The sequence below is a fragment of the Leptodactylus fuscus genome, chromosome 2 (assembly GCF_031893055.1).
Source record: "Leptodactylus fuscus isolate aLepFus1 chromosome 2, aLepFus1.hap2, whole genome shotgun sequence".
In the NCBI taxonomy this organism is placed as follows: Eukaryota; Metazoa; Chordata; class Amphibia; order Anura; family Leptodactylidae; genus Leptodactylus; species Leptodactylus fuscus.
The window spans coordinates 166,223,835-166,238,373 of NC_134266.1; the positions used below are offsets into that span (position 1 = coordinate 166,223,835).

At 38.8% G+C, this 14,539-nt stretch overlaps 1 protein-coding gene across 1 annotated transcript in view; it reads left to right on the forward strand.

The window, feature by feature from the left end:
* TMEM47 (transmembrane protein 47) overlaps positions 1 to 6,448 on the forward strand; it is a 116,812-nt gene extending 110,364 nt beyond the window's left edge. The window contains exon 3 of the mRNA XM_075265089.1: positions 4,295 to 6,448. Within this exon, the coding sequence (XP_075121190.1) occupies positions 4,295 to 4,473 (179 nt within the window). The 3' untranslated portion in view covers positions 4,474 to 6,448. The remainder of the gene's footprint in view (positions 1 to 4,294) is intronic.
* The last annotated feature ends 8,091 nt before the right edge of the window (positions 6,449 to 14,539 follow it).

Genomic DNA, 14,539 nt, shown 5'->3' on the forward strand with positions numbered 1-14,539 from the left:
TGGGAGATTCCGGGTGTGGCCTGGCTTCGCCTAAGCTGCTGACCTCTGCCTCTGCCTCTAGCTACCCTTTTTGGTGCTGCACCTGCCTCAACATCCACACTACTTTCCCCGCTTGACATCCCCCCTGTCCAGGTCGGGTCAGTGTCTTCATCATCCACCACTTCCTCTTCCAACTCCTGTCTCATCTCCTCCTCCCGCACAATGCGCCGGTCAACTAGATGCCCTGACGGCAACTGCGTCACATCATCGTCGATAAGGGTGGGTTGCTGGTCATCCACCACCAAATTGAACGGAGATGGAGGAGACTCTAGTGTTTGAGCATCTGGACACAGATGCTCCTCTGTTAGGTTCGTGGAATCGTGACGTGGAGAGGCAGGTTGAGGGACAATGAAAGGAGCGGAGAACAGCTCTGGGAGCAGGGACAGTTTGGGTTATTGTTCTGTAAAGCTTCGGAATTTTGGGAGGAAGGAAGACAAGACTGTTGGGTAATAGGAGGAGAGGAGGCAGAGTCTGACTGGCTGCTGGACAATGTGCTGTAAGCGTTCTCTGACAGCCATTGCAAGACCTGTTCCTGGTTCTCGGGCCTACTAAGGTTTGTACCCTGCAGTTTAGTTAATGTGGCAAGCAACCCTGGCACTGTGGAGTGGCGCAATGCTTGCTGCCCCACAGGAGTAGGCACGGGACGCCCTGTGGCTTCACTGCTACCTTGCTCCCCAGAACCATTCCCCCGACCTCGCCCACGGCCTCGTCCACGTCCCTTTCCGGGAGCCTTGCGCATTTTGAATTCCTAGTTAGAAATTGGCACTGTATACCAGTAGTAAAAATTGTGGGTGCACGTAACCCCAATATATTCTTTGAATTACCAGTCAGAAACTGGCACTGTATACCAGTAGTAAAAATTGTGGGTGCACGTAACCCCAATATATTCTTTGAATTACCAGTCAGAAACTGGCACTATATGGCAGTAGCAAGAAATGAGGGTATTTATAACCCCAATATATTCTTTGAATTCCCAGTCAGACAATGGCACTGTATACCAGTAGTAAAAATTGTGGGTGCACGTAACCCCAATATATTCTTTGAATTACCAGTCAGAAACTGGCACTATATGGCAGTAGCAAGAAATGAGGGTATTTGTATTCCCAATATATTCTTTGAATTCCCAGTCAGACAATGGCACTGTATACCAGTAGTAAAAATTGTGGGTGCACGTAACCCCAATATATTCTTTGAATTACCAGTCAGAAACTGGCACTATATGGCAGTAGCAAGAAATGAGGGTATTTGTATTCCCAATATATTCTTTGAATTCCCAGTCAGACAATGGCACTGTATACCAGTAGTAAAAATTGTGGGTGCACGTAACCCCAATATATTCTTTGAATTACCAGTCAGAAACTGGCACTATATGGCAGTAGCAAGAAATGAGGGTATTTATAACCCCAATATATTCTTTGAATTCCCAGTCAGACAATGGCACTGTATACCAGTAGTAAAAATTGTGGGTGCACGTAACCCCAATATATTCTTTGAATTACCAGTCAGAAACTGGCACTATATGGCAGTAGCAAGAAATGAGGGTATTTGTATTCCCAATATATTCTTTGAATTCCCAGTCAGACAATGGCACTGTATACCAGTAGTAAAAATTGTGGGTGCACGTAACCCCAATATATTCTTTGAATTACCAGTCAGAAACTGGCACTATATGGCAGTAGCAAGAAATGAGGGTATTTGTATTCCCAATATATTCTTTGAATTCCCAGTCAGACAATGGCACTGTATACCAGTAGTAAAAATTGTGGGTGCACGTAACCCCAATATATTCTTTGAATTACCAGTCAGAAACTGGCACTATATGGCAGTAGCAAGAAATGAGGGTATTTGTATTCCCAATATATTCTTTGAATTCCCAGTCAGACAATGGCACTGTATACCAGTAGTAAAAATTGTGGGTGCACGTAACCCCAATATATTTTTTGAATTACCAGTCAGAAACTGGCACTATATGGCAGTAGCAAGAAATGAGGGTATTTGTATTCCCAATATATTCTTTGAATTCCCAGTCAGACAATGGCACTGTATACCAGTAGTAAAAATTGTGGGTGCACGTAACCCCAATATATTCTTTGAATTCCCAGTCAGACAATGGCACTATATACCAGTAGCAAGAAATGAGGGTATTTATAACCCCAATATATTCTTTGAATTACCAGTCAGAAACTGGCACTATATGGCAGTAGCAAAAATAGTGGGTGTATATAGCCCCAATTCTATTGCTAGGGGACTTGCAGGGTATTTCTGGGGTGAAGGTGGGGGGGCACACCGTTGGAACGGGTATCGGGGGTATATATCGGGTATACGGGAATACACTGACAGTGTATTCCATTCAGGATCCTGGGAAAGCTGGGTTGCGGCGATTGAGCCCGTCAGTGCCACGTTACACTGACAAGCTTCTCCCTGGACTTGAAGGTATTTGTAACCCCAATATATTCTTTGAATTCCCAGTGAGACAATGGCACTATATGGCAGTAGCAAAAATAGTGGGTGTATATAGCCCCAATTCTATTGCTAGGGGACTTGCAGGGTATTTCTGGGGTGAAGGTGGGGGGGCACACCGTTGGAACGGGTATCGGGGGTATATATCGGGTATACGGGAATACACTGACAGTGTATTCCATTCAGGATCCGCGGAAAGCTGGGTTGCGGCGATTGAGCCCGTCAGTGCCACGTTACACTGACAAGCTTCTCCCTGGAATTTAGCTCTTACAAGAGCTGTTGTGGTTGTCTTCTCCTTCCTATCCTAGCCTGTCCCTGCCTACCCAGAATCTAAGCCCTAGCTAGCTGGACGGAAACCTCCGTCCTCGGTGAATTGCAAGCTCAGAATGACGCGAACCTGGGCGGCGCTGTTCTTTTAAATTAGAGGTCACATGTTTTCGGCAGCCAATGGGTTTTGCCTACTTTTTTCAACATCACCGGTGTCGTAGTTCCTGTCCCACCTACCCTGCGCTGTTATTGGAGCAAAAAAGGCGCCAGGGAAGGTGGGAGGGGAATCGAGTAATGGCGCACTTTACCACGCGGTGTTCGATTCGATTCGAACATGCCGAACAGCCTAATATCCGATCGAACATGAGTTCGATAGAACACTGTTCGCTCATCTCTAATCATAATCTTATGAAACAAAAATTGTGTTTTATTTTAAATACAGTCTTTTGCTATAAGCACCAAATTCCTGCTATGATTTGCTGTGTTTACTGTTAAAATGTCAGCAGTAATACTTTATATATTTCAAAACTCTTGTTAAATCAATTTCTTTTTGGAATCTTACATTGTGAAGGATACTGTCAAGGTTGTTTTTTGAGGCAGAGTAATGCCTTTAAAGGGGTTATACATTATTAGAAATTATGTGTTCCTCTCATGTAGTGGTATCACATCCCTTGGTCATGTGTCATTACTACAGCTCAGCTAAATTTTAGAGCATCTTTTATTAGTAAAATGAATGCATCAATTCCCCATGTACAGCTGTACCATTTATTAATGCCCCGCCCCCATACCTGCTCATTCCCTTGCTCCTCCCTTTGGTCTACATTAAAGGAAGTTATTAGCAGCAGTGTGAAGCTGCAAAAAATCATAGTGGATCACCACTGCCACTAGCCACTATGATCTACCCTTGTGCTGTGACACAATAATATCACAATACAGGGTTCATAATAACATTGGTGGCAGTGGTTAAAAACAAAAACTTTCTTTTTGAACATCCCTATACTGAGATTACAGTGCTGTAGTGAATATTTTCTGTAATGCAATAAAGGCACCATCACAGCAGACTGTATAAGCATATCCATTGGATTGATTTCTCTTCTGTTATGCTTTTCAATAAAAGCCCATGTAAGAGGGAAACATGGTGGCTCAGTGGTTAACACTGCAGTTTTGCAGTGCTGGAGTCCTGGGTTCGAATCTGCCAGGAACAAACATCTGCAAGGAGTTTGTATGTTCTCCCCGTTTTTGTGTGGACTATTTACCATTCTACAAAGGCATACTGATAGGGAAAAAAAAGTACATTGTGATCCCAATATGGGGCTCACAATCTACTTTAACAAAAAAAAAAAAAAAAAGCCCATGTAAGAATTTTGCTGTATGTATATATGTGATCCTAAACTATCAACATACACTTTAACATTGATTTTACATTAAAGTTAATTTCTGTGTGATAGTCTCCTTACTTTGGTTCACATTGTAATGAATAATATTTTTACCAACAGTAAAGTAACTTAGTTTTTCTTTTGTTTTTCAGTTGTCCTTCAAGTATGCGGTCTTGTGTTGTATCCAATCAAATTCATTGAAACTGTCACGCTAAAAATATACCATGAATTCAACTGGGGTTATGGCTTAGCATGGGGAGCAACAATATTTTCATTTGGAGGTGCCATACTTTATTGTTTGAACCCGAAGAACTATGAGGACTACTACTAGGAGTCTAAGGAAACAATACTGAAACAATAGATGTACTCGAGTTTTTGTACCTCCCTTTTCTAGAAGACACGTGGAGCATCGGTCAGCTCAGTTGATTTAATCTCCCCTTGCCTTTTGGCTGCCAATAATATAGCCAGCTTTACATTCATTCTAAAGAAAAAAAACTTCAGAAAAAAAAGAAAGCTAAAAAAAGATTGAATGAACAATACCATCTATCTAATTGCTGCAAGTTGTTCCAGTATTAACTTGTTTGGTAGACGTAAAGATATGGCAAAAACGCAATTACTGCATAAAGTGTATTTCCCCGAATGCAACAGAAAGAGGATACAAGAACAATCTACCCCCCCACGCCCCCGTCATACTGCTGAGGTCCTGAGGTCGCCATTTTATCGGACCAGTTTCTAGAGAAAACAACTGCTGTGAAATTACAGATGATGAAAACTAAAAATCAGAATACACAAGATGCAAAGTTTATCTTCAGTATAAAACATTCACAGTACGCAGCTTGGCCACATTTTTCAACTTCCGAAGGAACATGCTTGTAATTAGTGGCTGAAATTCGCCTTTGCACGGAGTATAAAACAACGGACATCTGTTTTCCATGAAAATAAAAATAGATTTATGAGTTTCTTTTGAACTGTGAATATTGTAGCAGGAATATAACTAAATCTACAAGGATAGCTAGAAAGTCTTTAGATTTTTAAGCAACTATCTTTCAAGAAAGGTATGTACTGTAGCTGTAGGATTGTAAGTGAACACTATTTCATTGTACCATGTTCCTGGGAAAATATTTGGCAGTGTTTTAAGTCCATATAGAAGATATTAACGCAGTTACAGCACAATGTTCAGAATTGCCAGAAGTTCTAATATATTCTTAGATGTTGATGAGAAACCATATCTTATCACATTTCTCAACCTGCAGAATTTATCAGTTTTTTGTTGGTACATTAAATATTCTATTTCAGACTAGCAAACTACACTTTATAAAAGCAATTATAAGACTGAATTATACAAAATTATGTTTTTTTTCCATATTTATTAGACATGGTTTGTTGACTTGCGTGCAGATGTTAGAATGAATTCACATCTGCTTTCCCATTTCTGGTTTCCTGTTCTGTCAAAGAAGCAGACAACAGAAAATGGCAGAAAAATCATCACGTTCCTTCATAGCGTCTGTCATTTTACTGAAAAAATAACTGCATTATGTACTATTTTCTGCAGGTAATATGATGGATTCTGTGAAGGTGGCTCTAAGCAGATCTTCTGAAGAAGTTGTGATCTCAGCTTTAGATGCAGTAACATACATGAAAAAAGATTTGGAAAATGTAATAATAAGTCATTGCTATTTGTTTCTACAATTCCTATAGTTAGGAATAATTTAGAACAAGGACTGAGCACCTGAAATCTTTTTGCCATGCCCAGGGGTGAACCTACCGTTTCCGCCGCACGAGGTAGACGACAGAAAGCCGCCTCCCCCCCCGGAGGAGGGGGCAGAGCGGAGGGGGCGGAGCGAAGGGGGCGTGGCGGAGCGGCGTTAGCAGGCAGAGAGCAGGCAGGGAGAGGACCTGCTCTCTGCCTGAGGTGAGGCCGCTGGAGCAGCGCTGCGTCCACAGGGCCTCCCCAATCCACCGCTCGGTGACGGTGACGCTAAGGCAGTCCAGGACAGCTTGTCCTGGACTGGCTTAGGTAAGCAAAAATGCCGCCCTTCCCGGGGCCTTGGCATAGTGCCGCCTGAAGTGATCACTTCAGGTCGCCTCATGGGAGGTGCGGCGCTGGCCATGCCCTTAGTCTCATCATGACAACTCCTTTATACAAAGAAGCCACCTTAAGGGGCATTCACACTACCGCCGCTGTCCGGCCAAGGGTTTCCATCCTAAACCCCGGGGAAACTGGACAGGGGACGGCTTGCTGGTGGTCAGCTTTAAAACCTATTCATTTGAATGGGTTTTTAAAGATACAGTCCTATGAAAAAGTTTGGGCACCCCTATTAATCTTAATCATTTTTAGTTCTAAATATTTTGGTGTTTGCAACAGCCATTTCAGTTTGATATATCTAATAACTGATGGACACAGTAATATTTCAGGATTGAAATGAGGTTTATTGTACTAACAGAAAATGTGCAATATGCATTAAACCAAAATTTGACCGGTGCAAAAGTATGGGCACCTCAACAGAAAAGTGACATTAATATTTAGTAGATCCTCCTTTTGCAAAGATAACAGCCTCTAGTCGCTTCCTGTAGCTTTTAATCAGTTCCTGGATCCTGGATAAAGGTATTTTGGACAAACAATTCAAGTTCAGTTAAGTTAGATGGTCGCCGAGCATGGACAGCCCGCTTCAAATCATCCCACAGATGTTCAATGATATTCAGGTCTGGGGACTGGGATGGCCATTCCAGAACATTGTAATTGTTCCTCTGCATGAATGCCTGAGGATTTGGAGCGGTGTTTTGGATCATTGTCTTGCTGAAATATCCATCCCCGGCGTAACTTCAACTTCGTCACTGATTCTTGAACATTATTCTCAAGAATCTACTGATACTGAGTGGAATCCATGCGACTCTCAACTTTAACAAGATTCCCGATGCCGGCATTGGCCACACAGCCCCAAAGCATGATGGAACCTCCACCAAATTTTACAGTGGGTAGCATGTGTTTTTCTTGGAATGCTGTTTCTTTTTGGACGCCATGCATAACGCCTTTTTTTATAACCAAACAACTCAATTTTTGTTTCCAAAATGAAGCTGCCTTGTCCAAATGTGCTTTTTCATACCTCAGGCAACTCTATTTGTGGCATACGTGCAGAAACAGCTTCTTTCTCATCACTCTCCCATACAGCTTCTCCTTGTGCAAAGTGCGCTGTATAGTTGACCGATGCACAGTGACACCATCTGCAGCAAGATGATGCTGCAGCTCTTTGGAGGTGGTCAGTGGATTGTCCTTGACTGTTCTCACCATTCTTCTTCTCTGTCTTTCTGATATTTTTCTTGGCCTGCCACTTCTGGGCTTAACAAGAACTGTCCCTGTGGTCTTCCATTTCCTTACTATGTTCCTCACAGTGGAAACTGACAGGTTAAATCTCTGAGACAACTTTTTGTATCCTTCCCCTGAACAACTATGTTGAACAATCTTTGTTTTCAGATCATTTGAGAGTTGTTTTGAGTAGCCCATGATGCCACTCTTCAGAGGAGATTCAAATAGGAGATCAACTTGCAATTGGCCACCTTAAATACCTTTTCTTATGATTGGATACATCTGGCTATGAAGTTCAAAGCTCACTGAGGTTACAAAACCAATTTTGTGCTTCAGTAAGTCAGTAAAAAGTAGTTAGGGGAATTCAAATCAATAAAATAATAAGGGTGCCCATACTTTTGCACCGGTCAAATTTTGGTTTAATGCATATTGCACATTTTCTGTTAGTACAATAAACCTCATTTCAATCCTGAAATATTACTGTGTCCATCAGTTATTAGATATATCAAACTGAAATGGCTGTTGCAAACACCAAAATATTTAGAACAAAAAATGATTAAGATTAATAGGGGTGCCCAAACTTTTTCATAGGACTGTAACCGCCCCATGTCCCTATGCAGCCTGTCCGCCTGAAAAGTTTTTTTTTGCACGGACACAAAGTCGTACATGCAGGACTTCGTGTCCGTGCAAAAAAACATGGTTTCCAGGTGGAGAGGCTACATACAGACACCAGCAGTCACCTTTAAAAACCCATTCAAATGAATGGGTTTTAAAGCTGACCACCAGCAAGCCAGTTTCCCCGGGGTTTAGCATGGAAACCCCTGAGCAGACAGTGGCGGTAGTGTGAACGCCGCCTAAGCTATATGTCTTGTTTCAGAAAGCCCCCCATTATGACATAATGTAGAATTAATTACCAGTCATTTCAATGAATGGTCAGTTACATAGTACTATAGGTGGACATGCCAAATTCACCAAAGTGAGAGCCGTTCTGTATTTTAGTCAAAGCAGGGGATTCCCATCTGTAAGATACTTATTACCTAATAGGTGATATAGAAAGGGACTGTTTTCCTAAAGTACAAGATCTACTCTGCACTTAGATGCAATTAAATTGTATAAATGTTCATAATAAATCATATTACCTTGATTTTAGTTTGGTGCCTTAATGCGCATTCTCTTTAATGTCATCTAAAAGTTATTAGATGAAACAGACTAATCTACTTTATTAGTACATACTTTACATAAAGAGTATCACTACAACGTTGCATGTCCTACTTAAATTAATGTTTTCAGGGCATGTATCTAGTATTTAGCTTAAGGTTCAGACTTACAGATATCAGTAGTTTGAGCCCATTTGAGGATGAAGATAAACATAATTGCTGTATGTGAAATTATTATATACAATGTATGGATAGATATTAAAGTAGACTTCTTAGGTAATTCTGCCAGGTCTAAGAACAGCATATGACAAACTCAGATGAGCTTGTGATATGTAGGTTTATATGATTTGGAGCAGGATTTCTGTATAAAAGCATAGTAAATCCTCCTGGAATGGAAAGATTGAGTCATGCTTACCCCACACACACATCTAGTGATTGATACTCTCCTCCGTGTGTACACAAAAGACTGTCAATCCAGAGTAGGTGGGATTATTAGGACTCCCTCTGTCTATCCTAGCCTAGGTTCACACAAGCGTTTGCTCTACGTTTGGGGATTCTATTCCATAGTCTATGGGTAACTGCTTTTTAAGCAAAAGGGGTTTCCATTTTTCGGGAACCCAAGTGGACCCAGTGAATGGAAAGCCAAACATGAGTGTAAACCTACCGTTACACAGAGTTAGGGTAAGTTCACACAGGGTTTTCTGGATCGGAACCTGATGCGTAGTAGCTGAGTAGCTGCGAATGAAAGCCAGTGCACTGAACCGACATCCAGCTGCACACTCCACTCCGGATTAGGTCCAATGAATGGGCCTAGTCTGGAGGATGGTGTGTCTTCAGGCCGAATCACAAGGCGAAACGGCCTGAAGAATGAGCATCTCACTTCTTTTTCCAGGAGTCGGCACAAGCTCCTGAGCGGCTACCATTGATATCAATGAGAGCCGTCTTTTGGTCAGGATTTTGAGGCTAATACGGCCTCAAAATCCTGACCAAAGAACTCTGTGTGAACTTACCCTCATACTTCTGCTCCAAGTTGTATAAAATGCATATTCTGTTCTCAGGCAATACAAATCACCTGACAGTTTGCTTTAAGAACTAGTTTACCACATGTTTAACTACTATTTAGCTACTTCTTCTCTTATCCCAAAGCAACGGTGTCCATTTTTCTCTCACTTCATAGTTGTAGAGGATATATTAGTTGAACTTTTCCTGAAGTCACTGTGTACAATATATGTTAGAACTTATGCAATAAGGGATATACTTCTAGTTTACATGATGTAAATGAACATTAGTTATTCAGTCAGGGTTACTTCAAAGACCACCCACCTGACATCTTCTGTTACATCTCAATGATCTACAAGAAGAAGTTAAATGTTAAAATCTGTAAAATGAAAAAGTCAATAGTGATGATTTCCTAATATTACAAATATTTGTCCTGGAATGCTTTGTATGGCAATGTTCACACTGTTTTTGCAGTACACATTCAGCTTTTGCAGATATGAGTAAATATAATTTCCTTTTAAGGTATGTTACATAAATCTTCACATTTAATAACAATTACTCATAATGATGCTGTCACCTATAAAACTCATTAATACTATCGTTTGTTTAAGATGTATGGCTGCATGATAAAAAATTCCCCATGCACACATAATACATGTTATGTAAGGTTTATAGGGATAGAAACACTGATGATTCAGACAAAGTGTTTCACTAATGTAGAAAACAAATTATTGTTTTTTTTTTTCCTTTTATATGTGCCCTGATGAATAAGCACAGACTATTTTTGATATTTTGGTCATACTGTTGTACAGTATGAATTGCTGACAATATTCAGATATACAGATGCTATAGAAATGAATCTAGGTTAAAAGAGAGATAGCACATAAACCTGCTTCTAGTTTCATAAATTAGCTTTTATTTTTATGCCTATAAATATATGTTGCGAAATACTATATCACATTTGTAGGAGGGTAGAAAAATGCCAAATGATGTCAGACATGGAAATGTTTATTTTTTATGAAGGATATCTAGAGAAAATAAACTAAAGAGTGAAAGTAGACAAAAAGTTCAATCAAAATAGATGTTTTGTCTATATTGTGTGATCTCAAAATATAACAATTATTACCTAGAGTAAAACAGAAGAGACAATATTATGGCTCAGTCATGTAGGTGTAGTGTTTCCTATTTTTCTAACTTTAAGAATGTGACCCAACTGTTGTATATGTACCAAGCTTATTCAATAAATTATATGACATTCATTCATTCATGCAGTTTCATATATAGTTGTTGGCCCTTTGATGTCACTACATTTGGTGCATCCAACAATATGGTTGCTATAGTATAGGGATTGACCAAATTTCTGAAAAAGACTTCCAACAATCAACAAAACATCACAAGGCCTACTTCTGTAAAAAAATCTCAGCAATTCATTCCAAGCAAGAAACCACTTCTGTGATGTCTATATCCCCCAATAGGGCATAAGGACAGGGGTTGTTTAGATGAGAATACTGTAAGGAGAAGGATTCATTATCTGAAAGTTGGGCTGTGCTGATGTTGGCCAGGCATTCTGTTTGTTGTGTATTCATGTGAACTCCAGAAGCAGATACTGGGGGCTAAGGCCTCATATAGCGATAACCATCTTAAATCTAATAACTCACTGCAATGTGATAGCTCAAAAAAACAAACAATGAAATCAATGGAAAAAAGTCAAGTTAAAGTGATTCGTTGTTTATTTAACATATTAAAAGTTCTGATATGTTGGGTACATAAAGTTATGTTAACATATCAAAAGTTATGTTAAATGTGAGTACATCTGCACAGAAGACCACTCTGTTTTGCTACATAACGTGCTTCACTGGATACGTTATACAATAAGTCTTGAGTGTGGGAATTTGTGGTCCTATAGGTCTTAATAAATGCACTGTCCAATTAAAATGCTGCATATCAAAGGTGATTTGTACTTAAAAATATGTATCCCCTATCCGCAGCGTTCAGGAGAAGGAGACCTAAAAGTCGCCAATGCCTCCTCCATGTGAATCAAATGCAAATGCATTTGCATGACCAGTTTTCCATTCACTTTTAGGAGGTTTGTGGGATTGCAATCTTCAGAACCCCCATTGAAGTGAAAGGAGCACTGGTCATGCAAGGGCACTGGTGTTTCATTCACATGGAGGAGGCATGGGGAACTTTTAGTCCCGGTTTGTAATTGCTGCTGGTCTTAGTAGTCGACCTCCAGCAATCTGACACTCATCCTCTATCCTCTACATAGGGGATAACTGTCTTTAATGACAAATTCCCTTTAATGGAATCCCACTGAATGACTTTACAGGAATATTCTGATAATGTGATGTTATGTCATTTGCTTAGAGATTACTTTACCAATCACACGTTCAAATACTCTTCAAGTGACCTTCTCATTACTTGACCATCACTTTTTTCATGTAGGAAAATCAGGATCACTGTTCTCAAGATCACATAGCTTACAATGTTATTATTCATTCCCCTTTATATTAATTTATCTTACATTCGCAATAAATCTACAACTTTTAATTCCTTTATTAGTATCTCTTATCTATTCAGTTTTTCACTATTTTTCCCATACAGTAGGAATACTGTATATGGCACTTTAGAAAAGGAACACAGCGACGCTATAGAAATAAATCTGATGTTATGAGCTGTTATTTGAAATCTATAGATATGGGAGAAGTACATAATATGAGATAGGACAAAGAAGATAACTCTTACCACAAGATATATGGCGTAATTATGATCTATTTCAAAGAATGCTAGAAAAATATATTGCAAATCCGAGAAAGTGTTGTAAGTGTAAAAGGGTTGTAAAGATGATAAATATGTGTAAAATTTGTCAGATCTTTAGGAAGTAGCAAATATATGACATATTCCAGCCGTGTTTCTCCATTGTATTCCTTACTTTACAATTTTAGCTTCAAAATGATTATATTAAACAATGCTAAGTCAACATACAGTACATTTACCGCCCATCTGGGTAGCATACTATATTTTTATATACTCTTGTAAATCCATATTTTGTTTACTTACAATACATAGAGGTTTTTTTCCTTCATTACTTTCTGTCTTTGACTCCTTTACACAAGAGAATAAAGAGCTATTACAAATAACTCAAAATTTTATCATAGAAAAAAAAATCATAAAATATTTTCCTATTAAAAATTCACGGCGTCATTTACTTAAATACTTCTAGCACTACTGTGTATCAATTTTATAACAAAACACACATATAAATTATTCATTATATGTTGTACATTTACTTAGTTTTACAAGTAATATGGTACTTAAATTATGACCTAAAGTTGTTTTTTTTTTGTTTTTTTTTAAACCTTATTTGAATCTATATGGTATATAGTAGAAAACATAATGGAAGATAGGTATCTTGAAAAGTAGTAAGTGTTGCTTTAAATGATGAAATCTTGACAGTATGCAAGAAAGGGTTGGCAGGTAAAGCCCCTTTGTAACTACTGTTGTTTCTTGACCATTCAGCCACTGAGTGTTCTACATTAGATTAGCTTTATGCTTCCTTGTAACTTTTCTGGTTGGTACGTTTATCAGTCTTGTTCTTGTTTTAGACATGAAGAAATTTTTAGGATTTAAAACAAATCGGATTCTTAATTTGTTTTATACAGTAAATGCAAATTGTTATCGTCAAGAATGCCATCAAGACTCCATTAATGATTCCATTTTCTAAGGCATAGCATTGCATATCCTGCTTCAAACTCTTGCACAACTATGTTAATTTTTTGTAAGTACGAATAAAAATAGAGAGAATTATGTGTTTAAAACTGATATATATACGGAATAGCATGTGACTGTATAATATTAAACATGCAATGAACTGACTGGTAAGTGAAGTCCAATCTTATAGCTAGCAATGTAATTTATTCAGACTGTATTTTTGTACAGAACAGTACACACTAACCTATTGCCTCTGTGTTCTTTTAATGCCTAATACTGTGCCTAGAGATTTCATTTCTGTCTATAAAATAAAATATATTTCAAGCTGTTTGTCATTTGTGGATTTTTTTTAAGTGCAAATTATTTACAGATTTTTTTTGTTTTTTTTTTCTTTTTTTTAATTTTTTTTTTAACTTGCTGCACAAAATATTCCCAAATGTAAATATTTAGAAAAAAAAGTAAAAAAACATTTCACAGTTGAATTCTAGGAACATCAATATCTAATATAATTTATTGCAGGAAAGGTGTTCAACTCAGGCTAGGCTTACACCTGAGCCTGTATTCCATTTGGGTTTCTGTCTTAAAGAATGCATAGAGAAAATTCCTGCAAGTACGACTTTCCTCTCCCCATTTTTCAGGCGGAAACCTCGTTGACCCCATTATAGTCTATGGGGACTATGGGGTTTCGCAGGTCACCGCATTTAAGTGCATTAGGTTTCCGTTATTTGGGTGCCTAAATGAATGATCAATCTAAAAGCACTGATGCACTAATACTAAGACGTAACATTTATTAAATAACCCCTAAAAAAAGTCCTCAGGATCACAAAGAACAATACAATACAAATAATAGCATAAAGGTGGGAATAAATGTCGATCAGTATATCAAACTTGGATCACTCCTTTTGGTCCAAGAAAGGAGTCCAACAAAGATCATTACAAAAACATGCCTTTGTTTCCACCACATAAATGTATAAAAATAGTCTGGTCTTACCCACTTATTTAGTCACGGGAGTCTTGGGGATATTAGACCATGGATACTATATAGTCCCTATTCTCATCCTCAGGGTCTATTCCTATGTTCCCCAACAAGACTCCCCAACAAGTGAGACCCAAGCTGAACCGTAGCAAAAAGATATCCCTATTACAGTTTCAAGGTTATCCTTGTGATTGTTATGGGCATCTACAAGTGAATTGTGAAGTGCCAACATGATATAATTGAGGAAAGT